We start from the raw sequence: 26,673 nt of genomic DNA, 5'->3' as shown, positions 1-26,673 counted from the left end.
TGGCATAGTGGCCTTGACACTACCCGTAAACAGCAGGCGTGCTGGAACCAGGCTGGGCAACAGGGAGTCCCCGTGCCAAAGACACTGCCGAGCACCAACTGGCGTTGTTGGAGCCCAGGGACAATCATGGTATAGGCCGAGGCCTACTTGGTGGTAGTTTTAGATTGTTTGTAGGCTACAACAGACTGTCAACGTGCTCCAATTAGGCATCTGTCTCCACTCTGTTTCCAGGATTTCACGTGACTACCAACACCGCCAGTTTATGCGTACAGTAGCCGTCTGCCCAATCCACATGTGTTCCTGTGTTACTGGTGTTCTGTAATGTCAGCAGATCCCCTGATGTTTGTCTGCCAATGTCTCCTGCTCTGTCCACATTCCCACCACTTGCAGTGGGAAGGTGGACAGCGCAGGAGACAGTGCCGGACACACATTGGGGGATCAGCTCACGTTACAGAACACCAGGAACACAGGAACAAGTGTGGAATGCGTGGACGGCAACTGTGAGCAGGAACTGGCGGTGTTGGAGGTCCAGGGAAATACTAGAGACAGAGTGGAGACAGAGGCCAAATCAGAGAATGTTTACATCTGAAGTAGTTACAATTTGGAGGCAGCAGCAGTTTGCCCTCCACACAGCAGGGGATCAGCTGACGTTACCGAACCCCACTTTCACATGAACGAGTGTGTTTTTCTGTGTGAACAGCACTTCCGAGCACCAACTAGCGTTGTTGGAACCCAGGGACAATCATGGTGCAGGCCGAGGCCTACTAGGAGCCAGGTGTAAAGCTGAGGTATTTTGACTTTGGAGGGAGCAGGACACTTTGCCCTCCACACAGCAGGGGATCAGCTGACGTTACTGACCCCCACTTTCACATGAACGAGTGTGTTTTTCTTTGTGGACAGCACTTCCGAGCACCAACTAGCGTTGTTGGAACCCAGGGACAATCATGGTGCAGGCTGAGGCCTACTAGGAGCCAGGTGTAAAGCTGAGGTATTTTGACTTTGGAGGGAGCAGGACACTTTGCCCTCCACACAGCAGGGGATCAGCTGACGTTACTGACCCCCACTTTCACATGAACGAGTGTGTTTTTCTGTGTGGACAGCACTTCTGAGCACCAACTAGCGTTGTTGGAGCCCAGGGAGAACCAGGGTGCAGGCCGAGGCCTACTTGGTGGCAGTTTTAGATTGTTTGTAGGCTACAACAGACTGTCAACGTGCTCCAATTAGGCATCTGTCTCCACCCTGTTTCCAGGATTTCACGTGACTACCAACACCGCCAGTTTATGCATACAGTAGCCGTCTGCCCAATCCACACGTGTTCCTGTGTTACTGGTGTTCTGTAATGTCAGCAGATCCCCTGATGTTTGTCTGCCAATGTCTCCTGCTCTGTCCACATTCCCACCACTTGCAGTGGGAAGGTGGACAGCGCAGGAGACAGTGCCGGACACACATTGGGGGATCAGCTCACGTTACAGAACACCAGGAACACAGGAACAAGTGTGGAATGCGTGGACGGCAACTGTGAGCAGGAACTGGCAGTGTTGGAGGTCAGGGGAAATACTAGAGACAGAGTGGAGACAGAGGCCAAATCAGAGAATGTTTAAATCTGAAGTAGTTACAATTTGGAGGCAGCAGCAGTTTGCCCTCCACACAGCAGGGGATCAGCTGACGTTACCGAACCCCACTTACACATGAGCGAGTGTTTTGTCTGTGCGGACAGGACTTCTGAGCACCAACTGGCGGTGTCGGAGCCCAGGGAAAATCAGGTAGTAGGCCGAGGCCTACTTGGTGGCAGTTTGCGATTGTTTCTAGACTACTACTAACTGTCAACGTACTCCAATTAGGCCTCTGTCTTCACTCTGTTTCGAGTATTTCCTCTGGCTTCCAACCACGCCAGTTGCTGCTCTGAAATGCCGTCTGCACAACCCACACTTGTTCCTGTGTTACTGGGGTTCTGTAACAGCAGCTTCTCCCTAGAGGTGAGTCAGGCAATGTCTCCTGCTCTGTCCACATTTCCACTACAAGTAGTGGGAATGTAGACAAAGCAGGAGACATTGCCGTGCTCAACTCTGGAGATGAGCAGATTTTACAGGACCCAGGTACCACAGGAACAAGTGTGGATTGTGCAGACGGCACTTGAGAGCAGAAACAGGCGGTGTTGTAGGCCGGAGGAAATACTCAAAACAGAGTGGAGACAGAGGGCAAATCAGAGAACATATTAAATCAGAGGTAGTCAGAAGTTGTAGGCAGCAGGAGAGTTTGCCGTACACACAGCAGGGGATCAGCTGACGTTACCGAACCCCACTTACACATGAGTAAGTGTTTTGTCTGTGCGGACAGCACTTCTGAGCAACAACAGGCGTTGCTGTAGCCCAGGAAATAAAGTTCAGGTCATAGAAACATGAACACAACAGGAGACCTGGATCCTGTTGCCAGCCAATTATTTATTCTGGAAGAGGACTGGCAAATTCAGGTGAGATCCAGGCCTTGTTCATTTTCACAAAAGTAAGCCGGTCAACATTATCGGCGGATAGTCGCGTGCGACGGTCTGTTACCACACCACCTGCAGCACTAAAGACACGTTCCGATAATACACTGGCAGCAGGGCAAGCCAGCACCTCCAATGCATACTGGCTAAGCTCTGGCCATGTATCCAGCTTAGAGACCCAATACTTGAACGGGGAAGAGCCGTCTGGGAGAACACTAACAGGGCACGACAAGTAGTCTGTCACCATCTGACGGAAACGTTGCCTCCTGCTGACTGGAGCCGTCTGTGATGGTGTAGCCGTTTGTGGCGGTCCCACAAAACTCTTCCACATTTGGGCCATACTGGCCTTGCCTTGTCCTGCGGCACTGCCTCTGCTACCTCTTTGTGCAGAGCTTCCTCCACTGCCTCTACACACATGGCTGGTTTGAAAAGCACTACCAGCAACACTTGTGGGGGGAATGGAGAACATGATGGCCTGCACAAGTGTTTCTTGGTACTCCCGCATTTTTCGCTCTCGGTTCAACTGTGGTATGAGGCTTTGTAAGTTGTCCCGGTAGCGAGGATCTAGGAGGGTGTACACCCAATAATCAGCCGTGTGGAGAATGTTGGCGATGCGGTGGTCATTTAACAAGCACTGCAGCAAGAAATCAACCATGTGCTGCAGACTGCCAACTGGACTGGAAACGCTGTCCCCAGCTTGAGGCAGCATCTCTGCCTGCTCAGCATCACCCCACCCTCGCTGTACACACTGACTACTAGAGCCTTGTGTACCTCCCTCCTCTGGAGAGATGTGTTCCTCCTCCTCCATTGACTCCTCGTCATCCTCCTCACTAAGTGTCCCCTGCCTGGGCCTTTGTGTGGAAGCACGTTGCGCAGACTTGCCAGAAGCAGATGGCATTTGACTGCTCATCCTCGACCTCTTCAAAAACCTCCTCACTTAGTGCTTGTAAGGTTTTTTGAAGCAGACAGATGAGGGGGACAGTCATGCTGATTAGTGCATCATCTGCACTGGCCATCCGCGTGGAGTCATCGAAGGCACGCAAAACTTGGCAGATGTCCCTCATAGTGGCCCACTCAGTGGTGGTGAAGTGTGTCCGGCGCACAGTGCGACTTGTTTGCGCCTGATGCAGCTGGTACTCCATTACTGCTGCCTGCTGCTCATACAACCGCTCCAACGTTGAATTCCACCTGGTGGGGAGGTCACATATGATGCGATGTTCTGGCAGGCGGAATCGGCGTTGCAGAGATGCAATGCGCGATCTTGCCATGCTGGAACGCCGCAAGTGAGCACACTCTAGGCGAACCTTGTGCAGCAGTGCATCAAGATCCGGATAGTCCCTCAGAAAGCTCTGCACGAACAAATTGAGCACGTGTGCCAGACATGGTATGTGAGTGAGGTTGCCTAGGCCCAGAGCTGCCACTAGATTTCGGCCATTGTCACTCACTACCAAACCTGGCTGGAGATTCGCTGGCACAAACCACACATCGCTCTCCTGCTTGATGGCATTCCAGAGCTCCTGTGCTGTGGGGCTCCGATTCCCCAAAGAAATTAATTTAAGGACGGCCTGTTGACGTTTGGCCACACCTGTGCTCATATCTGGCCTAACAGGCTCACGCAGTGCTGATTCCGAGGAACTAGAGTAGGAGGAGGACTCAATATGTACAGACTGCATTCCTGCAATCCTTGGAGTTGGCAGAATACGTACAGAGCCACTCTCCAGATCTGTACCCGGCTCCACAACATTGACCCAATGGGCAGTGAGGGAAAGGTATCGTCCCTGTCCATGGCTACTGGTCCACGCATCGGTGGTCAGGTGGACCTTGCTACTGACGGCATTTAGTAGCGCATTTTTAATTTTTCCCTCCACATGCTTTTGCAGGGCAGGGACAGCTTGCCTGCTGAAATAAAAGCGGCTGGGCACATTGTATTGTGGAACTGCTAATGACATAAAGTTCCGGAAGGTGTCCGTCTCCACCAGCCTGAATGACAGCATCTCAAGGGCCAGTAGTTTGGCAATGCCGGCATTCAGAGCCAGTGCTCGGGGATGGTTTGCCGAGTATGGCCGCTTTTTCTCCCATGCCTGTGCTACCGATTGCTGGTGAGTGGCCTGGGAGTGTGCTGATAACTGCGAACGTGGTTCAGTGGGTGGAATTAAACTGGGTCTCTGGACAACAGTGGCAGTGGTTCTTCCATGGCGTTCCAGTGAGGAAGCCGAACCAGCTGTGTGTGAGCTGGAGGAAGAGGCCCCAACACGAGCTGAAGAGGTGGTAGGTGCTGCTGAAGGTTGGCCTACATCTTCAGTGTGTCTGTGTAACTCCACCTCGTGCTTGGTACGCACATGTTTCCACATATTTGTGGTATTGAGGTTGGTCACATTTTTGCCTCGTTTCACTTTCTGATGACACAGCTTGCATTTGACAAAGCAAATGTCATCTGCAACTGTGTCAAAAAAAGACCACGCACTGCAAGTCCTGGGAGCGCCCGTTTTGTGTTTTGGAAGAGGATTGCTCCTCACGGGTGCCAAAGTGGAGGCTACAGGCAACCAAGTCTGCCCCCGCCCTCTCCCTCCTCTTTTGGCCGTTCGGGGAATCTCTTCCTCAGAGCTGCTCCCACCACCTTCCTGTGGCTGACGCCATGATGGGTCAAGGACCTCATCATCTCCACTCCCCTCTTCAAGCACCGGCTGGTCCTGGGTTGTCTCGCCAGCACCGTACGCACCAGAAATTGGCAACTGAGTCTCATCATCTGATGCATACTGAGGTGTGCTGACCATAGGCACTGGCCCACCCGCCTCTTCAGATTCAGAGGGACAAAGCAGTTGCGCATCACTGCATACTCCCTCTTCTTCACGCTCTAGAATTCTGCTTGGCTGGCCACCTCTTTCCAAGCCAACAGATTCTGAGAACAGAAGTAAAGATTGAGATGGCTCCTGTCCAGGGCTCTCCGACTGCCTGGGCAATTTGGCAGGTGGTGAAGAGACAGATGGTTGCTCTTCAGTGCTCTGGCCTTGGGAGGATGCGGAAGTCATTGAAGTGGATGCGTTAGCTGCCATCCATCCGACAACGGCTTCAATTTGTTCGTCACGCAGCAGTGGGGTACGGCGAGGTCCTACAAAGCTGCGCATGAAGGACTGTTGCCTGGTAAAAGTGGGGGATGCCGGGTCACTGGTGGCCGCAGCAGATACCGAATCCCCACGTCCTCTCCCTGCTGAATCCCCCCCGTCCTCTCCCTGCTGAAACTCCACGGCCACGACCACGTGCCTTACTCCCTGCCTTCTTCATCTTGGTAGACTGATAAAGATAGGCAGAAAAGTAAAAAAGGGGTGGCTTAGTGTTCTTATTCCTGAACACCTGCTAACCAGTATAAGAAACACTAATTTGGCTAAGAGTGTGTGTACTACACTTTAATATGATCTAATGTGGCCTAGACAACTGTAAAGTGGAGTGTTTGGTGAACTTTATTTCCTTTTTTTTGGGTGGGGGGAAAGGAAAGGATGTGACCAAAGTTTGAAAGCTATAGTATCACAAACTTTTTGGAGCGATTACAATGCAGGAAGCTAACCTACAATGCAATTGATGAGGCTCCAAAAAATAGGGTGATACTAGCCTGGCTGGCCCTGAAGGGCACAGGTCAGCAAAAAGGCTCCTCTATCTAATCCTATATAGTGTTTGCAACCAACCAATGACAATGGATGCGGTTGGAAGCACACTAATATAGGAACAAAAATCTGGCTAAATTAGCTGCAAAAAAAGGACTATGTATGAGGCAGTGACGCACGCTGAGCGGACTACAGCTAGCAGTGGCTGTAGAACACACTGCAACGTGAGCTGCACTCACACACAGAGAAACCTATCAGACAGCCAAAAACAGTGCAGAGAAATGGGCTATAGCACTGAAAGGCTGCTGAAAGGCTCCGCTGTCCACTCCTTTAGTGTTTGCAACCAACGTATATGGATACGTATGGAAGCACACTATAGAGGAGAAAAAAAAAGCAGCAATAAAAGAAAAATGTGTATGAGGCAGAGACACACGCTGGCCGGCCTACAAGCAGACGTGCCTGCAGGACACACTACACAGCGTGGGTCTGCACTCACACAGCCCTTGCAGACAGCTGTGAAAACAGCGCTGCTAGGGAAAAGCAAGCTACAGTGGTGGTTTATGTAGCCTGGGTTAAGCAGTATGTTTTGTGGAATCGCTATTTCTAACTGTCCCTCACAGTCTTCAACAGCAGCCTGTCCCTAACTGAATTCACAGCAGAGTGACCAGAAATGGGGGCTGCAGCGCTTTTTATAGTGCATCATGACATCATTTCAGCAGCCAATCACAGCCATGCCAGTAGTTAACATGCCTACATGCCTAACAGGATATGCCCACATTTCTGAGGATCCCCATTGGCTGAATCAAATCGAGCGGGCTCCTAGCATTATGGGAACTTCCGATTCCGGTATTCGATATGAAAAAAGTATCGGAACTAAGTATCAGAATTCCGATACAGCTAATATCGGCCGATACCCGATACTTGCGGTATCGGAATGCTCAACACTACTCGCCAACCATTAAGCATGGGGGGGGGGGGGGGGAGTGGATCAGTTATGCTTTGGGGTTGTGTTGCAGCCAATGGGTAGAAGGCAGAATGGATTCAATGAAATTTCCACAAATTCTTGATGCAAACATTAACACCACCTGTAAAATAGCTGAAGTTGAAAGGAGGTTGGATTCTACAAATGGATAATGATCCTGAACACACATCAAAATCCACAATAGATTACCTCAAAAGGTGCAAGCTGAAGGTTTTACAATGGCCCTCACAGTCCTCTGATCTGCACATCATTGAAAATCTGTGGACAGACCTCAAAATAGCAGTGCATGTAAGACGACCCAGGAATCTCACAGAACTGGAAGAATTTTCTAAGGAAGAATGGATACAGATCCCTCAAACAAGAAAAGCTCTTGGCTGCCTACAAAAAAGCGCTCACAAGCTGTGATACGTTCAATAGGAGTGCTACTAGATATTAACCATGCAGGGTGCCCATACTTTACCTTCAGCCCATTTTCCTTTTTGGTAATGTTTAAAATGTAAAAGGTGTTTGTATAATTTTTTTTTTTTTTTTTCTTGCTTCAAATACAAAGGAAATGTGTCATCTTTAACTTTCGGCCTTTTAGATCATTCCATCTCCAACTTATGCCACCGTGGTTTCCAGTTGGCATTTCAAAGTAGATTTTCTCTAAAATGCTGTGCCACTTCTGTGTAAAATATGATTGGCTGTAATTCTGCAGCCATTGTCATGCTGCCTGTTGTTCGGGCAGTGTGATTCAGCTGCCCTGTTTGCATGAAGGTATTGCCACATCTACCATACGGCTAATGCCACCGCACGCAGAATGTGGTCTGGCAGAGATGTGATCAGCGCTTCAGCAGTCCCGCTACAGACCGGTCATATTTAGGAGGCAAGGTTTCTGTACCTAGTTGCTTTACTTGCTAAGGGAAAGCTAACTCTCCTTGGATAGCAGCTAAGGTGGATATCTGCACTGTAATTACCACATTTGGCTGAAAGTAGTCTGGTCTGTAGTGTAATCTTGTCCATAAGTCTGTGCTAGGCTCGTGGTCCTGTGAAGTACTGCACTGACTTACACTTGTCAGTATGGAGTAAGATGTGCATGATGGCACACTCACCCGAAAACTGCTTTAAAGGGAATCTGAGGACATCATGAGGTAGGGGTTAAAACACAGATTTCAGCAATGTGTCACATGTCAAGCTGTGAGCAGTTTACTTACATTGAATGTTTTATCACCTGGTGATTATCATTGCCCGGACTAGAAAAGCTATAGTAGCGCGTGCATTCTAGTCTAACGCCTCCTCTCGTGATCAGCAGCTCTTGTTCTATAGCTATGTACATACGGAGCCTAGTGTGGCCAGGGACAGCTTTCTCAGCTCGAACATCCTGTAATCTAATTGACACATCATTTGATTCAGGGTCTCTTTGCCTACATCAGGCTGCTCTCACAGGAGGTAGGAAAATCTTTGACGGATTCCCTTTTAAGGCCGAATATTTCCGGTCAGTGTGTTATCTCTCGCCACTTGCTGCACTCGAGTGTCTGCGCCGCTGCGCACGGTTTCTGGTATCTGCAGCGCTGACATGCTGTCAACTGGGTCAGAGTCACTGAGCTCAGTGATTGGCTGCAGCACTATGGGACATCACCGCTGCTGACAACCTCAACCATCAGGAGCAGCAGTGCAGACTCTGTGCTGCAGCAGGGGGAGTGAGGAAGGAACAGGGTTTTTTTTTTGTTTAACCAATCGCAATTGGGGGACATTAATTTTTTTTTTTTGTTTGTGTAAACTCCTTTTTAATAATGTAAGCCCTTCTACAGATGTCAGTGATTTTCATCATGTGTCTGTGAAGCTGGGGACCCCAGTGTTCATGAGATCGGGGCTCTGGAACCTAAAACCTGTGCTCTGCACATTCCTGCCTTGCATGGAGAAGAAGCGCTCCTGCTTGGCCTCCGTTCTGCTCACTTTTTGTGATTGGCTTTCTCCCTTGTCTCCCCCCGGCAATGACTGAGGCAGCTAACGCTTCTCTCCATTCAAGACTGCAGATCTCAATCTGTGGGTCCCAGCAGTTTAATCCCCAGATATCTCTGTATTTTGGCATAACCCTTTAGACACAGTTTGGTGCTATGGTTAATGTAAAGGTATACCAGCTACTGGTGTCTCCTGGACCCCTGCCTGGTTGATGGCGGCTGTGTGACCTGTATTATAGTGTAACACTGACCCCTACTGGTGGTCCAGTACACTACATTGTTTGCTATTGTCTTTTCCGCTCGTTCACATCTGACGTTCAGCCTAGGGCTCTCTGTATAAGCCAAACTAAATCGCCTGCGCTGATGTGGTGCGGGCAGGGTAGACAAGCAGCGAGAAACTGAGCATTAGTTATGTATACAGAAGTGCTCCAAAAATGTAGGCAGGCTGTGCATTAGGTCTATGACCGATCATTTTTTTTTTTTTTTTTTTTTTTTGGGGGGGGGGTATAGTTTAAAGGGGGAATGTTTCTTAATGTGGAGAGTCGAGCTGGTATGAGGGGGCTTGGCGCTTTCCCCGGTGAGGGTGCTTGGCGCTTTTCCCCGGTGAGGGTGCTTGGCGCTTTCCCCGGGTGAAGGGGCTTGGCGCTTTCCCCGGTGAGGGGGCGTGGCACCTTCCCCGGGTGAAGGGGCTTGGCACCTTCCCCGGATGAAGGGGCTTGGCGCTTTCCCCGGGTGAAGGGGCTTGGCGCTTTCCCCGGGTGAAGGGGCTTGGCGCTTTCCCCGGGCGAGGGGGCTTGGCGCTTTTCCCCGGGTGAAGGGGCTTGGCGCTTTTCCCCGGTGAGGGTGCTTGGCGCTTTCCCCGGGTGAAGGGGCTTGGCGCTTTCCCCGGGTGAAGGGGCTTGGCGCTTTCCCCGGGTGAGGGGGGCTTGGCGCTTTCCCCGGGTGAGGGGGCTTGGCACTTTCCCCGGTGAGGGTGCTTGGCGCTTTCCCCGGGTGAAGGGGCTTGGCGCTTTTCCCCGGGTGAGGGGGCTTGGCGCTTTCCCCGGGTGAGGGGGCTTGGCGCTTTCCCCAGGTGAGGGGGCGTGGCACCTTCCCCGGGTGAAGGGGCTTGGCACCTTCCCCGGGTGAAGGGGCTTGGCGCTTTCCCCGGGTGAAGGGGCTTGGCGCTTTCCCCGGGTGAAGGGGCTTGGCGCTTTCCCGAGTGAGGGGGCTTGGCGCTTTTCCCGGGTGAGGGGGGGCTTGGTGCTTTCCAGTCTTTACCCTATGCAGACACTTATTTTGCTGTGTTTTTCAATGATATGGTCAGTGCGTTTCCGTTGAGGACTATGGTTTTCACCAGAACTATGGTTCCCACAGATTGTCAGCTATTAGTGAGTTTATGGACCGTCCCATGTGGATGATGTAAGTTTAGGTGGGGATGCTGGCAGTTGTGCCCCTACCCCCCACCAGTCACCTGCTACAGCACCGGTGGTGGATGGATGTAGCAGTGTACGGTCACCGTTCCCGGGTACTGCAACTCTGCCCCCATTAAAGTGAAAGAACGACCACAGGAACTGCTGCAGCTACGACCATATACCTGTTTTATAAAGGTCTGTCACCTATTGATTTTATAGCTTTAAGCCCCCTTCTCACGTAGCGAGATCGCTGAAGAGTCACCGATTTTGTGACACAACAGCGACCTCGCTAGTGATCTCGCTACATGTGACACGCAGCAGCGACCGGGCCCCCGCTGGATATTGCTGATCATGCTCTAATGTCCTGGGCCATTTTTCATCGTTTGTGTCCTGCTGGCCAGCGTGCATCGCTGTGTTTGACGCCGACGAGTGACCTCGTTGGCGACGCTGAACTCGGGGACGCAGGTGGGAATTGTCAGTAAAGCTGCTGTGTGACAAGGTGCTGTATCAACGACCGGTTAGGTTGTTATATGGATCGCCGGATCGTTGCTGCGTCGCTGAAGAGATCTGCCTGTTTGGCAGCTTACTAGCGACCATTTAGCGACGCACCAGCAATCCTTTCTAGGGCGTAGTGTTGTCGGGATCGCTGATGCGTCGCTAAGTGAAATGGGACCCTGACATGGTTCGCTGTAATAAATCATTAAATATTTGCATATAATTACAGATAAATATGGATCTGTGTGTATAATTTATCTTTTTTTGTCAGTTCTTATGCAGTTGGAGCACTACAGGGGACAGGCTTTGTTAATCATTTTTATCGGATGAGTCGCTTTATACAGCAAAACAATTTACTCCATTGTGTTCCAACCAATTTATTTATACGGGGAATACCAAAGGATTGCTTTGTCATGGACCAGAATATAGTCCTTTTTTTTTTTTCCCCAGTGAATCTACATGCAATGCGTTTTGATAGCTTGGAAAAATTGATTGTTCTACCGTCTGGCAGCATTGTTCATTCTGCTCATCATGACCTTGACTAGCCCCTTGAATTTCCTGTTTTATTTGCAGTAAGTGGATAATGTAGCTAGACTGCCCCCTAGTGGATGTATGAGAATTTGTTAGGGGAGCTGGTGTACGGCGCTTTGAAGCTGGATGTAATTACATCGGCTAATTAAAGATCAAATTTTCCATTTGACTTTTCCTGGAAGGATTACACCATCTCACCTCACTTGTGTTATGAATGGATCCGAATAGCAGGCAGGTTGCGTAACTTAATGAACTAAGGCTAATTAGTAGGTAAAGTGTATATTTCCTCTGGATAAGTTTTAAATTTAGGCCTATGATCTTGCTTTTTATTTTTGCTTTTTCTTTTTGGACTGGCAAATTCAAACTTGTGTTTTTGTTTTTTTTTGTCTTTTTAAAGTAAAATGTTGACAAACCTTCTAAATGTACTAGTTTTCAGCTGTGGAAAGAGACTATTTCCCTTGGGTTCTGGAGTAGAAAAAGAAAACCTTCCTTCACACCCCCACTGGGGGGGGGGGGGGTCTTTGTTGTCTTTTCTCATTCTATGGTTCTCTACCAGAGGCCTGGGAGTTTGAGGTTTCTGTGCAGGATCTTAGTTGTTCCCAGCATTTCTGGACAGAGAGCTCAGATGTTGTAGGCATTCTTCCAACTTAGGGGTCACTGCTCCAAGTGCCCCTATCACCGCTGGAGTCACTGCTGCCTTCACCTTCCACATCTTCTCCAGTTCTCCTTTGAGGCCCTGGTATTTCTCCAGCTTCTCATATTCCTTCTTTCTGATGTTGCTGTCACTTGGCACTGCCACATCTGTGATCATTGCTGTCTTCTGATCCTTGTCTACTATCACAATGTCTGGTTGGTTAGCCAACACCTGCTTATCTGTCTCGATCTTGGAGTCCCACAGAATTTTAGCCCTTTCATTCTCCACCACTTTCTCTGGGGTCTCCCACCTGGACTTGGCCCATATGCTGTGCAGATGTTCTTGTATACAATTCCTGCTACTTGGTTGTTTTCGTCCAGTATATGCTGTTCAGGCTTGCATTTTGCATCCTGACACTGTGTTGGATGGTTTCTGAGGTTTCTTTGCATAGTCTGCATCTTGGGTCTTGTCTTGTGTGATATTTTCCTGCTTCTATGGATCTGGTACTGAGTCCTTGCTTTTGTGCTGCTTGTGCTTTTGTGCTGCTATGATTAGTGCCTCTGTGCTGTCTCGGAGTCCAGCTTTCTCCAGCCATTGGTAGGATTTCTCCATGTCAGCCACCTCCATTATCTGTTGATGGTAGATCCCATGAAGTGGCTGGTCTTGCCATGGAGCTTGATGTTCCTGTTCTTCATTCGAGATCTGTTGTTTTTGCTGCCTTAGGCTTTCTCTCAGCATCTCATCTTTTGGTACCATTTTTCTGATGCAATCCTGGATACTCATTTCATCTGTGATGGTGGCTTGTAGGCTTATCAAGCCTCTACCACCCTTCTTCCTGTTGGTATACAATCTGAGTACTAGACATAAGGCACCGTTACACATAACGATGTCCCAGCGATCCGACATGGATGGGATCGCTGGGACATTGTTCGGCTGATCGCTGGTGAGCTGTCACATAGACAGCCCCTCCAGCGATCAGGACCAGCGAGCAAGCTGGTTTCCAGTGTAAACAGCAGGTATCCAAGAGCCGCGCAGCTCTTAGACACCCGATGTTTACATTGGAAACCAGTGTCGCTGATCGCTGGTCTCTCGCTGCCACACGCAGCGATGTGCGCTGGCCAGCGGTAGACCAATGATCAATGGGAGACCAATGATCAAAAAACGGCCCAGGACGATGGAGCGCGATCAGCGATACCCGGTAGGGGGGGCAGTCGCTGATGCATGTCACACACAGCGATCTCGCTGGCGAGATCGCTGTGGCTTCACAAAATCAGCGATCTCGCTGGCGAGATCACTGTGTGATGGGGCCCTTAGGGTGGAGACCTCCATGAATTGTGAGGAGCTTTCATGTCTTCACATCTGCAGTTTCCATCTTTTTTCTTTTGGCCAGCACACTATGCCAGCAGGGTATCTGATAACTGGCAGGGCATATGCATTGATGGCATGGATTTTATTCTTTCCGTTGAGCTGGCTCTTCAGGACCTTTCTTACCCTATGGTGGTATTTGGATGTTGCTGCTTTCCTTGCCTCCTCATCATGGTTACCGTATCCCTGTGGGATGCCGAGGTACTTGTAGCATGTCTGTATATCTGCTTTTTCTTTCAAGTACCCATCCATTTTTTTCTTTGTGAATTAATTTCATTTCTCTGCCAGCAATTTCACTCATCAGCATTTCTGTTTTAATTGATGCATTTGCAGTCACTCTAAAATATTCCATAGTAACAGATACTAGAGCAAAAATGTCATCTGTTTATGACCACCTGCGTGCAGAGAACGGATTTACTGCCTGTGCACCAACAATAGGAGACGGATGAAAGAAGAATTCCATTTGTTTTTAATTTCTGATGGACGTACAGTATTTGGTATAAACCCTGCACGTTATAGGGTTCCAATCACTAGACACGGAGCCAGCAGCATGGGGCCATTCTGTATTTTACATTACTATGTAGATGTATGAAACCAGTTATATGAAATTCTGTCTGCACAACTCTTTTTTTCAGTAACTGACTGCTGCTGAATCCCATCTGACAGATTATTACTGGTCGTGTGAACACACCCGAAGGCAGCAATTTAGATTGTTTGCAGAGTGATGGCCACCAGGAGGCTCTCTTCTGTCCACTGCCTGTCTCCAGCAGCAGAGAAGCCATGGTGGATTACAAGAGGTGTGAACAGATCCTGTGCCTCAACTTCTCTGTCTAACTTCAAACAGGAGAGACCCCCTTTCAGTTCAGGGCAGTCCACTTACTCACTGGTAAATAGCAGGAGCCATATATACTAGGGAGTGAGGATAAGGACATTTTAGCACCTATAGTGCTGGCAGGATGCAGATGGAGGAACCACCCATTCAGATTGGATTTCAAGATACGCTGCAAGGGAAACAGAACAGTTACTTGGACGGGATTGGCTTGGTATTTGCCCCAAAAGAAGTTTTAATTTGTGGATGATGACTGACAGGTTTTGTCCGAAAGGTCAGATGCAAATATGATCTTGAAAAAGACTAGTGTCGAAACGCGTAGATCTGTCTCACTTGTACTACATGGAGCTGTAACTGCCTGCATGCTTGTTTGGAAAATGTTTTTTCCTTTTAGTAACTAGTAATAAAGTACATTTTTTACCTTTTTCATTCCACGCTGGATTTTTTCTTTATTGCACTTAAAGGTCAGATGCATTTTAGGTTTTTGTCCTGTAGCGCCTACTGTAAGCAAGACAATCCAACACCATGTTTATTAACCTTTTTAAAATGTACATTACATGTACAGGTAATCTGGGAAATGAAAAACCTCTGTATGAAATATAGATGTGAGAATTAATGGTGCTTGTGACTTAGTGGTGCAGCACGCTTGTACTCACAGTGGGCCTCTGAGATGAGATTGCAGAAGGCAGAATATGTGCAAAATAACCTAGCTGTGATTCACGCACACCGTCTGTAGAGGGCTGCAGTGGTCTGCTATTGCAGGTTAGTGTAATAACCATCAACACGTCTGTTCCACCATAAATATTATGGAAAATGAACAGAAAAAGCACAACTCCAAAAAATTATATTAAAATATCATTTTATTAATCAAAATTAAAACAAAAATTATTGAAATAACACAAAATAATGACACAAAAAATGGTAACCTCCGTTGTGGGACACACTCAAGGCTATAGATTCCTTTAAACACACAATATGGCCAAAATAAAATGAAATGACAGAATAAAACCTGTACTATTTTATAAAGCCTAGCCAAAACCAATTATCAAGCTACTGTTACCCCAATAATGTAATAACAAGTGACCGCAATAGAGTAAACTCTAGAAAATAACTCTCATGTGTGGAGTCTTATGCCGTGTCCCTCACCCCGACACGCGTTTCATCCTCTTCTTCAGGGATACATTTTACATGGCGCCTTTTATACTCTGTAATGTATGAGCTATGACTTTGCAGGCTTTATGTAAATTAGTCAGTTTGGTGCCCAATTAGCCTTGATAGAGTAGCTTGGTAATTGGTATGGACTGGGCTTTATAATAGTACAGATTTTATTCTGTTATTTCATTTTATTGTGGCCATACTGTGTGTTTAAAGGAGTCTATAGCCTTGATTGTGTCCCACAATGGAGGTTACCTTTTTTGTTTCATTATTTTGTTTTATTTCAATAATTATTGTTTTAATTTTGATTAATAAAATTATATTTTAATATAATTTTTTGGAGTTGTGCTTTTTCTGTTCATTTTTCGTTATTTATGGTGGAACAGACGGGTTGATTATTACTGTGATTGGCACATATAAAAATTATTGGATCTAGTATTTATTATAGTGTAATAAACAGCCTGCTGCAGGATGTCACGGCCAACTGTATAACATGGAGGGCTGTGCCGGGACCGCTGAGCAGTCGTCTGAAGCCACAGCCGGAGGAGGTCTAAGGTGTATGTGGCCATTCAGAGCTACAATTATCTGCTGCAGGTCTGATCCCGATCACAGCACCACATGGCTGATACTCCGTTGTTTCCATCTGTAACAATGTTTTCTGTCTGCAGTTGACAAAGGCAAGCAGAAGCCGAGCCCCCGAGGACCGGTCACACAGGTGCAAACGCCTCCTGTCCAAACTCAAGCTCTTGAATTGGCCCAATGCAAGACTATATGTGAGGAACAGAGCGGCATCATCCAGCAACTGAAGAACTTGCTCTCAAGCAGGAATCAAAGGTTCGAAGCCCTCACCGTGGTCATCCAGCATGTGATCAAGCAGGTAAGCTGGTGGCTGTGGTTAGTCACTACTTGTATAGGTACAGGAGCCTTATGGGATTATCTGTTCTGCCATAGATAAATTAAGGACTAACCCGTAACATCAGCGGTTATCGCCAGGCCGCTGCAAGCATCACTAACCCATAGCGTCTGGTTATCTCCAGGTCGCTGCTAGCATCACTAACCCGTAACATCAGTGGTTATCGCCAGGCTCTTGCTAGCATCACTAACCCGTAACATCAGCGGTTATCGCCAGGCTCTTGCTAGCATCACTAACCCGTAACATCAGCGGTTATCGCCAGGCCCCTGCTAGCATCACTAACTCGTAACATCAGTGGTTATCGCCAGGCCCATGCTAGCATCACTAACTCGTAACATCAATGGTTATCGCCAGGCCCCTGCAAGCATCACTAAAGCCCCCGTTACACATAGCGATATCGCTAGCGATATCGCTAGCAATATCTCTGTAACGTCACCGATTTTGTGACGTAGCAGCGATATTGCTAGCGATATCGCTACATGTGATACTTACCTCCGACCGGCTCACCCTGCTGCTCATCGCTGGTCGCGTGAGAACGTCCTGAATCATTTCTCGTCGGGCGCTTCCTTTGGCGCCGACAAGTGACGCGTGCGGGAGGACGTCAGGATCTCCGCGTCTGACAGGTAAGTAGCGACCCCCGACCCCTGCTATGTCGCTGGTGAGATCTGCCTATGTGGCAGCTCACTAGCGACCACTTGGCGATGCACCAGCGATCCATATCGTTGTCGGGATCGCTGGTGCATCGCTGCGTGTAACGGTACCCTAACTCATAGCGTCTGCGGTTATCGCCAGACCGCTGCGAGCATCACTGACCCGTAACCTCTGCGGTTATTGCCAGGCCCCTTCAAGCATCACTAACCCGTAACGTCTGCAGTTATCGCCAAGCTCCTGCAAGCATCACTAACCCGTAAAATCAGTGGTTATCGCCAGGCTCCTGCAAGCATCACTAACCCGTAACGTCAGCGGTTATCGCCAGGCCGCTGCAAACATCAGTAACTCATAGCGTCTGCAGTTATCGCCAGACCGCTGCAAGCATCACTAACCCATAGCGTCTGCGGTTATCACCAGGCCCCTGCGAGCATCACTAACCCGTAACATCAGTGGTTATCACCAGGCCGCTGCAAGCATCACTAACCTGTAACATCAGTGGTTATCGCCAGGCGGCTGCAAGCATCACTAACCCATAGCGTCTGCGGTTATCGCCAGGCCCCTGCGAGCATCACTAACCCTTAACATCAGCGGTTATCGCAAGGCCTCTGCGAGCATCACTAACCCGTAACATCAGCGGTTATCGCCAGGCCCCTGCGAACATCACTAACCCGTAACATCAGCGGTTATCGCCAGGCCCCTGCAAGCATCACTATCCCGTAACATCAGTGGTTATCGCCAGGCCGCTGCAAGCATCACTAACTCATAGCGTCTGCAGTTATCGCCAGGCCCCTGCGAGCATCACTAACCCATAACGTCAGTGGTTATCGCCAGGCCCCTGCGAGCATCACTAACCCATAACGTCAGTGGTTATTGCCAGGCCCCTGCGAGCATCACTAACCCATAACGTCAGTGGTTATCGCCAGGCCCCTGCGATCATCACTAACCCATAACGTCAGTGGTTATTGCCAGGCCCCTGCGAGCATCAGTAACCTGTAACGTCAGTGGTTATTGCCAGGCCCCTGCGAGCATCACTAACCTGTAACATCAATGGTTATCGCCAGGCCCCTGCGAGCATCACTAACCCGTAACATCAGCGGTTATCGCCAGGCCCCTGCGAGCATCACTAACCCGTAACGTCAGTGGTTATCGCCAGGCCCCTGCGAGCATCACTAACCCGTAACGTCAGTGGTTATTGCTAGGCCCCTGCGAGCATCACTAACCTGTAACGTCTGGTTATCGCCAGGCCCCTGCGAGCATCACTAACCATAACATCAGTGGTTATTGCCAGGCCCCTGCGAGCATCACTAACCCGTAACATCAGCAGTTATCGCTAGGCCGTTGCAGGAGACCTATTTTATTGGATGCTGGACATTTTGAGAAATGGCGATCATGCATGGACAGACCAGGTCCACTGGTGAGACCATCTTTTACAGATAGAATAAAGACTATCTGTCTAAAGCGGAGAAGCACAATAGCACAACTTTTTTTTTTGTCCAATTGGCAAATACTGTGATTGTCATGCTCCCAAGGGCTGCGTAAAATTTGAAGGGGTATTCTGATCCTAGGAGTGTCTTGATATACTATATATGCCAGAATATAGTAAGTGGGGGTCCATTACTGTGGACAGAGGGTCCTCTATGCCCCTTATTTAACATTTCAGAAAGAGTCAAGTTGACCATGCATCGAGTGCATAGTTCACAGTCAGATTTCTGGGGTCTGCTCAGTATGGGGTTTCTGGCCACATATGGACCCTTGGGTTGCAGGTTTTGCACCCATTCTTTACAGTTCAAGGAGTTAGAGCTAAATAAGCATGGATGTGTTCTTCCAGATGTGTGCTGCTTCTGTTCATGACTTGCTCCCAGTAATGCAACTCTGTCCTATTAACATGAATAACTGAGCTGCAATACCACACACTACCTAAGCATAGGGGAGGTGCTGTTTTTGGAGAAAGCCTCCTGGTGTCTATTAGGATTTGTAAAGGTAATTGGTCATCAGAAAATTAGATATTTATTACAATTTAGGTTTTTCTGTTGTATTTTTCCCCAACAGAATCTGTTTTAAAAGCAAATTCAGAAGTTTTGCAATTGTCATGCTGGCCATTATATGAGACTTACAATTGCTGCTGAAGACAGGAAGAGTGAATCTAATATTAGATTCGGTGGGCTGCAGAAAAATTGAAACTTTTAAAAAATTATTTGTTGTAGAATGTAAAAATGATATATTTAGGCTAAGTTCACACTGGGCAATTTTTCTGCTTGTTGGTTTTTATTTATTTATTTTTTTATTTTTTGCAACAAAACCTGAATGCTTGGCAGGAAAGAAGCTACTGCAAAAACATAGATTTTGGTGGCAGTTTTGGTACTTTGTTTTCATGCATTTTTTTTCATTCAGTGGGTGAAAACTGCTGAAAGTGACATGCTCTGTGTCCAAAATACATGCAAAGCCCAAAATACTGATGACAAATAAAACCTATGTGTGTGCACGAGATTTCTGAGATCTCACAGGCTTTGCTGGTACTGTAAAATGCAGCTGAAAATTAGCAAAGAAAAACACCCAGTGTGAACTTAGCCTAAACCTTTTCACCACATTTAACAGAACAACCTGACTTTAAACAAGAATTCATTTTCTAATGACACATTCCCATAAAAAAATCGTTAGCTCGTGATCTCTTAGCTCTTCTGATTGATTAGGAGAATGTTTATCAATAACAATTTTTCTAATTTTTTTGACCAGCAATTTTGACTTCACAATTTTTGCCTAATACAAAGTGTATTTTTCTTGTTAGATATTTTCTTTATTTCTCTAGTCCATTCCATACGAGCATTTTCAGACCATTTTACTATAACCTCAGCGTAATGTTTCTTCTGATCCCACTCGTGTTTGTTGCCTTCGTTCTTCCTTGCGGGGCGGATAACACGTTGGCGTTTGGTTTGTGACTCTCGAAATCTCTCGTCTATTAGCCGGTCTTGTAGATTAGCTGGTTTGTTTGGACAGCTTCCTATAAACGTTCAGAGTGTTGGTTGCCACAACAAACCATGTGTAAAACTGAGTTGGGTGGAGGTGCAGTGTATCAGAGGAAATGGGAAACCGGGAGAAGTCAGATAAATGTGCCCATGCTTACTTAGTGTTTTTGGTGTCTGCACACTTAGCAGCTGTCTGTAGTGATCGGGTGACTTGTGCGTGTTTTCCGGTGGTGAATTAGTTTATGGTTGGTGATATGTTACATTCTGAAGACTTGTACATAAGTTACAATGTTTTTATAAAGCCCAACATGTTCTGCTGCACCTTAAACATAATCACTGTCCCCATTGGGGCTCACATCTTAACTCCATTCCAGAATGTCTGTATCTCCCACTCCACGTTCTTGGTGGGAGTTATACCTATAGTCTCAACACTTTAGAAGTGCTTTGCTAACCATGTGCTACCATTCTACCTGTACATTAAAGAAAGTGTGATCATCTGTAGACCTATTGAATGCAGGAACCTTGTTAGTCTCTCACCTTATCCTTTGCTAAAAAATCATGCCAAAAAAATACATTGCTTGCACTGATTTGGACCCAACTGCTGGGGGTAAGAGGCCATATTCCTCCCTTGGTCTCACCTTTGTTGGAAAGTCCTGTCCTAACCAGAATGGGAGATGGAGAAAAGGGGAGTGGTGGTGGTTTGATAGTGTTCATACACTTGTTAGGCGTGTGCTACAAGTATGCGTTGTTCCCATGTCTGTCTGATTTGTGATCTGGTTCATCTAAATGGGTTGTCCATTAATGCTTTTGTTCTTATTCCTAAGACTTGCACATATGTAAAGCCTCCCGGGTTCAGCGCTGCCTCTGCTCCAGCTTTTCTTTACAGTTTGCATTGGTGACATAATGATCATAGCGCGCATCACCACTGCAGACAATCACGGAGGTTAAGAACCCTGTTAATGTAGATGACAGAAACCACGGAGCTCTCTTTGGCTGGACTGGGTATCTGTGACTTTGTTTTATGCATATGCAAGTTTTAAGAATCTTAAGTTATCCAGTATATGGTTCATTTAAATTTGAATACTAGTAGTTAGTAAAGATTTTTAATATATGAAAGAAAATAGTTACCAGTGTAAAACATGGCAGGTCCAGTCCTGTCTTTACTGAGGCCAAACACCCCCTACCCTTCCCAATATCAACGCCGATATTGAAAATGGGTTTTCCAATTCATACAACTGGGCATGAGCTTCCATCTGCTGTTCAGACAGGGCAATGTTCAAGAGATTTTTCCCTACGAAGATCATGTGATATCTGCAAGACCTCATAGGATTGTGTGGTCTTCATTCGGAGACACGGTCAATAATGATATCCCCCAGATATTGAGGGATCTTGCTAGTGAAGCGTTGTCCAATGACACAGGACATTGACAGAGGAAACTTCATGCCCGGTTAAGTAGCTAGGGTTAATAAAGGTAGATGGTTTTATTGATGACTGACACTATGGGTAGTTGTCGGTGGCGATTTCGCAGTGTAAAGCTCTTTTTGACATTCTTGTTGGAAAAAAATATTTTTGTTTTCTCCATCACGTTGGTATACAGTTTTGAGACTTCAATAACCTATGTGAAAAAGCAATGAATATTGCCCATAAATATATATTTTTGCTACATTTTTATCGATCTTACAGTCCTTTGGAGGACCTATAGCAATGACATGGCAAAGACATTGTCTACCAGTGAATGCCATCACCTAAACAGTAGACGCATATAGTAACAATAGGCGCAAACTCCTCCTTCTGACCTTCTCCACCCCGTCTCTGGAGCGGCACATTGGGTGAGGGGCCTCTCAGCACCCTTTCTCTAGGCTTTGCGTCTCTCCAGGGTTTCTATATTGGTCAGTCCAGGAATTCCATGTGCTTCCAATGGCTTCAGTGAGCTCGGTGAATTGTAACCCAATACCATACCGTGAGATACATGTATCTGATTAACACTTGTGTATGTGTAGTGGTCTGAAGAGAGCACTAATTCCTGTATTTATGTTGTGTTTTTGATAGTTTTATAGCCTGGCAGTTTTTTTTTTTTAATGTCTCTTTATTCTCCGTCTTAGAACACAGATTACACTAGATTGAGCGGTAGCTTTCATAGATCTAATTTTAGATGGCTCAGGGTAGGACATGAGCAAATTGATCTCTGGTGAAAACTGATGCACTGGACATAAGCCAAGCGGGGGTCTTATAATAGCTCGCTAAAGCAGTATGTGGGCACTGTACCCAAGAGGCTGTCAGTATTGTACAGTACGTCTGTGAAAAACTGAACTGCATTTACTGTCAAGCTTGGGTACACCTGGTCACTGTGGGATGGCTTTTTTGCTTTTTCATCAAAATAGTATTACATGTAAATAACATGGGGTACTTGGGTTAAACTATTTACTTACAGGGTACATGCTCATTTCGGGTTTTTTGTTGGATTTTGTTTTAAAAATCCAGTGAGAATAGCCTTGGCCTCCACGCTCTTCTGAACATGTTTCACATGATTGTCCACAGATGGCCAGTGCAAATGGGGAGATCATTTCTGTTCCGATGCAATAATCTCCTGCGAACACTGGCCATAGTCATGAAATGACTGTCGGCTGAATATTCGTTTGGCAGGCGGCCGGCTCTCACCCAACACAGACGAATGCTCAGTTTGGCCAAGCGTTCAGGTGTTTCCGAAAGGGAGACAGGAGAAGGCATTGAAATTCCAACAGCTCGGTCCTTCTGTTACCCGACATTGGGGCGAGTTGGGACGTCCCATGTATTTTAGATTGATAGCTAGCCCTCTGAAATCTGCGTGTCCAGCTGATTTTCATCTAATGGGTATGGGGGCTTTTAGCGTATGACTTTTTTATTGACCAGCTACAGCTTCTCTGGCATAGGAGTGATCTGGTTGTATTTACTAATGGGTGTGCTTTAACTTTCCTAGAACAGGGAGCGTATTGAAAACTTATGTCATCGGCACGAACAGAACTGTGTAAATAGTCTTCGAGGCAGCTCAATGTAAAATGTCTGGTAACGTTCCCATACATATTGGATTCAGGTGATCCCACTCATTGTGGCATCTTATGTGTTTAGGGGTCTCTTAACTCTGAATGCAGATGTTGGTGCAAAGAAGGGTCAAGCATATTGGACCGAACGCATGTCATCCTTGTCATCTCACAGTGCATAGCCCGCCAGAGTCTGGCAAAAGTCTATTCCCCTCTCCCTGTTTAGAACACACATGCTTAGCCTATTCACACCACCATTTTTGATCAGTTCATCTTCAGAATTTGCCAAAACCACAAGTGACTGTGGGTCGCCCTCCCAGGGCTGTGGGGTACTCAGTACCGGGTAGGTATCAGCGGGACGTGTCACAGCGGCGGTGTCCCGGACCGTGGCCCTGGGCGCCCAAGTAATAGGAAGATGTGAATGGTGGAATGTAGTTAAATGAATAGTTTGTGACGCCACCTGTGGTGCTCGGCAAGGGAGGTGTTAAGCCGACGCTGCATGCAGATCCGCTGGGACTGATGGTGTGGTGCAGCAATGATGTTATAGCCCTCCACAGGCAGGGCTGTTGTCCCAGGGCAGGATAGGTGAAGAGACACCTAGATGGTGTAGTGTTTGGCACAGGGGATGTAGCTGTGCCAGGCGGACGGACGCAGGAAGGAATGGAGGACACCAGGGCATGTAGTTCCAAAGCTTTACTCAGTCTGTAGTTCCCGCTTCTGTGCCGTGTCCTCCGGGTCAGGAACTCGGTCAACCTCCCAAGCAAGATGGAATGCTCCCTTCCACACTCCGCCAACTTATGTGCCTTTTCTGAATGTCTCCTCTATAGTGCCTTTAAGTGTGAAGATCTCCTAGTACTGAGTTACACTGGAGTTCCTCCTGACAGATGTTCCCAAGAACTATACTTGTACGGCAGACAGCTGTAGCCTGCTTCGGGGACTCTCTACTCCTGAGTCCCGGCTATCTATCCGTGTTGCTGTTGTGCCCCAAGTCTTAGATGGGAGTAGTGCATTTACAGCCCACTACTCCACCGGTGTCTGCTGCAGAACCATTAGTGTCCATACAACCTCGGGGACCGGGCCCCGGCCTTGCGCTTAGAACTTCTAGGCAGGGTTCTTCCTCTAACCCACGTCCTCTGTTCCCTTTTACTCCTACGTTCCGTACTTGTCTTTCTCTCCTATGGAAGCTCAGGCTTCAGTTCAATGTCTTTCTCCTTCTTTCCTTTCCCATGCCAGCTGGCTCAGATCACTGAGGCAGCTGCAGCACTCCTTCCTCCATCCCTCTTCCAGGGATCCCCACTCCTCTCCGTGTGGCTTCCTCTCTGACTCCCCGTCTGACTCACTGACCGACTGACCTGTAATCCTAAACCATCCCGCTCTTTTATGTATTCTCAACTCCACCCACCTCCCAGCACGTCTAGTGTTCCAAGCAGGGAACCACCAAAGGTACTCTGATTCTCTTTAAGCAAGGAGCCGCAATGTGGTTTTGCTGAACTACTCTATTGTGTGGGGTGCGAGTGTTGGAGCGTGGTCAGGAGCCTCCAACTTACCTGGATGGTGGGGCACCACACCTTAGGAGAAGGTGCAGTACCTCTGTGGCGACTGAGCCTCAGGGGCGCCACAACTGCAAAAGACAGAATTGGCATCAAGCTTTCAATTAGTTTTCTTTTTTTTTTTTTTTTTTTTTTAACTTGCAAGTTCCACTCCTGGTTTTGTTTTACAAGCAATAATGAAAAATACTGACGTGTGAATAAACCGTATCTGAGCGTGCACAAGTCTCACTGTTCTCATTTCCTATATGTCCATACATCTATATTTGATATGCAAAAATGTCTCTTCAGATAGGGTCAGTGTTGACTTTTAGGATTGGTAGCCCAAAGAAAACAACAAGGAGATCTTTTTGCTTCATCTTTGCCTTCGACTGTGATGATCACCAGAAACTTTGTAATACCGTGAAGGATGTGGGTGTGTCGAACAATCTGATAAGTCTCATTAGGACCCATTACATCGACTAAAAAGCAACAATCTGAACAGAACATGGCGCAAAGTGAAGCAAGTCGTCAAGACATTGCTGCATCCTGTCATCATTTCTCTTCAATTTATATGCATAAACTATTTTTAGGAAGACTGCGCTTGCAGAAAAAGAATCCTCACCAATCTTAATTATGCAGATGATACAACATTGGCAACAAGCCTGTGGCTTATGGCGGAGTATCAAGATGGAAAGCGCAAACGTTGGACTGCTACTCAACCCAAAGACAGATATTGATTACTGCAAGGTATGACAGGGACACATTTGAGATGACCGGCGACTAACTGGAAGTTTTAAAGGACTTCAACCTACTCTGAGAGTTGATCGATCACTCAAGATGCAGCAATGACAGCTCAGGTCAATAGGATAGTTACAAGCAAGCCAGCAATGAAATCACTGGACCAGGACTTCAAATTGAGGAACAAAATTTCACTGGCGACGAAAACACGGCTCGTACATAGTTTGTTCTTTTCTCTAGTGTCATGTGAAAGTGAAACGCTGACTATAAAGAAACAAGGCAGAAGAATCATCGACACCTTCAAAATATGGTGCTGAAGAAGGATGTCATCAATACCATGGATGGCAAAAAGAACAAACCAATTTTGGAACAAATCAAGCCAGACATGTCACTCGACGCAACTTACGACTTGCCTAATTTGGACACCTCATGCGAACACGGCAATAATAATAATAATAACAAAATTTTATATCTATAGCACCGACATTCCGCAGCACTTTACATTTCAGAGGGGACTTGTACAGACGATAGACATTACAGCATAACAATAATCATAGATCATAACAGATACCAAGAGGATTGAGGGCCATGCTCGCAAGCTTACAATCTATGAGGGGAAAAAGGGGAGACACGAAAGGTGGGTGGTAACAATTGCCCTGATTGTTAGGACCAGCCATAATGTTAAGTGTGTAACACTACGGACACAGAGGGCTAATAGATGCATAAAGCATGTGGGAACATGATACGGGGAACCTGGTTATGGTAAAACTTTTGACTGTGCCACCAAGGGATAGTTAGGTTAATGTGTTGAGGCGGTAGGCCAGTCTGAATAAATGAGTTTTCAGGGCACGCTTAAAATTGTAGGGATTGGGGACTACTCGTATTGACCTGGGAAGTTCATTCCAAAGAATTGGCGCAGCACGTGTATAGTCTTTGAGACGGGAGTGAGAGGTTCTGATTATCGAGGATGCTAACCTCAGGTCATCAGCAGAACAGAGGGCGTGGGTAGGGTGGTAGACTGAAACAAGGGAGGAGATGTAGGGTGGTGCTGAGCCATGGAGTGCTTTGTGGGTGAGGGCAATAAGTTTGTACTGGATTCTGGAGTGGATGGGTAGCCAGTGTAAGGACTGGCACAAGGTAGAGGCATCGGTGTAATGATTGGTGAGGAATATCGCAATCACTGGAGAAGGAAATGGTGGTTGGAAGAATAAAAGGAACCAGGTGGAGAGGAAGATTATCAACCCGATGTCTTGATATTTTCAAGGTAACACCGGTGAAGACCCCGGTGGGGCTATCTAGGCATGTACAAGAGCAATCTTTCTACAGAGCATTTGTCCATTAAGTCGCCGTAGCCGGTAAATAAATAATCCCAAAATGTGGCAACAAAGTTCCTGTAGTCTTGCTCACCGAAGAGACTATTTGCATATTTAATTTCGTAGAGGAGCACTGCATG

At 47.2% G+C, this 26,673-nt stretch overlaps 1 protein-coding gene across 9 annotated transcripts in view; it reads left to right on the top strand.

The window, feature by feature from the left end:
• Positions 1–26,673, top strand: part of MTUS1 (microtubule associated scaffold protein 1) — a 326,118-nt gene that overhangs the window by 245,038 nt on the left and 54,407 nt on the right. For 8 of the 9 annotated variants that reach the window (XM_073583629.1, XM_073583626.1, XM_073583628.1 and 5 more), the window contains one exon: positions 16,078–16,286. In XM_073583629.1, the coding sequence (XP_073439730.1) occupies positions 16,078–16,286 (209 nt within the window). Of the gene's footprint in view, positions 1–14,060; positions 14,684–16,077; positions 16,287–26,673 lie in introns of those variants that run through there. The other variant, XM_073583630.1, reaches the window with a different exon arrangement.

Source organism: Dendrobates tinctorius, unplaced genomic scaffold, assembly GCF_039654945.1.
Source record: "Dendrobates tinctorius isolate UK_male_01 unplaced genomic scaffold, ASM3965494v1 ptg000079l, whole genome shotgun sequence".
NCBI classification, from domain to species: domain Eukaryota; kingdom Metazoa; phylum Chordata; class Amphibia; order Anura; family Dendrobatidae; genus Dendrobates; species Dendrobates tinctorius.
Note: the sequence above shows the minus strand (reverse complement) of the source record. Positions and strands in the feature narration are given on the sequence as shown.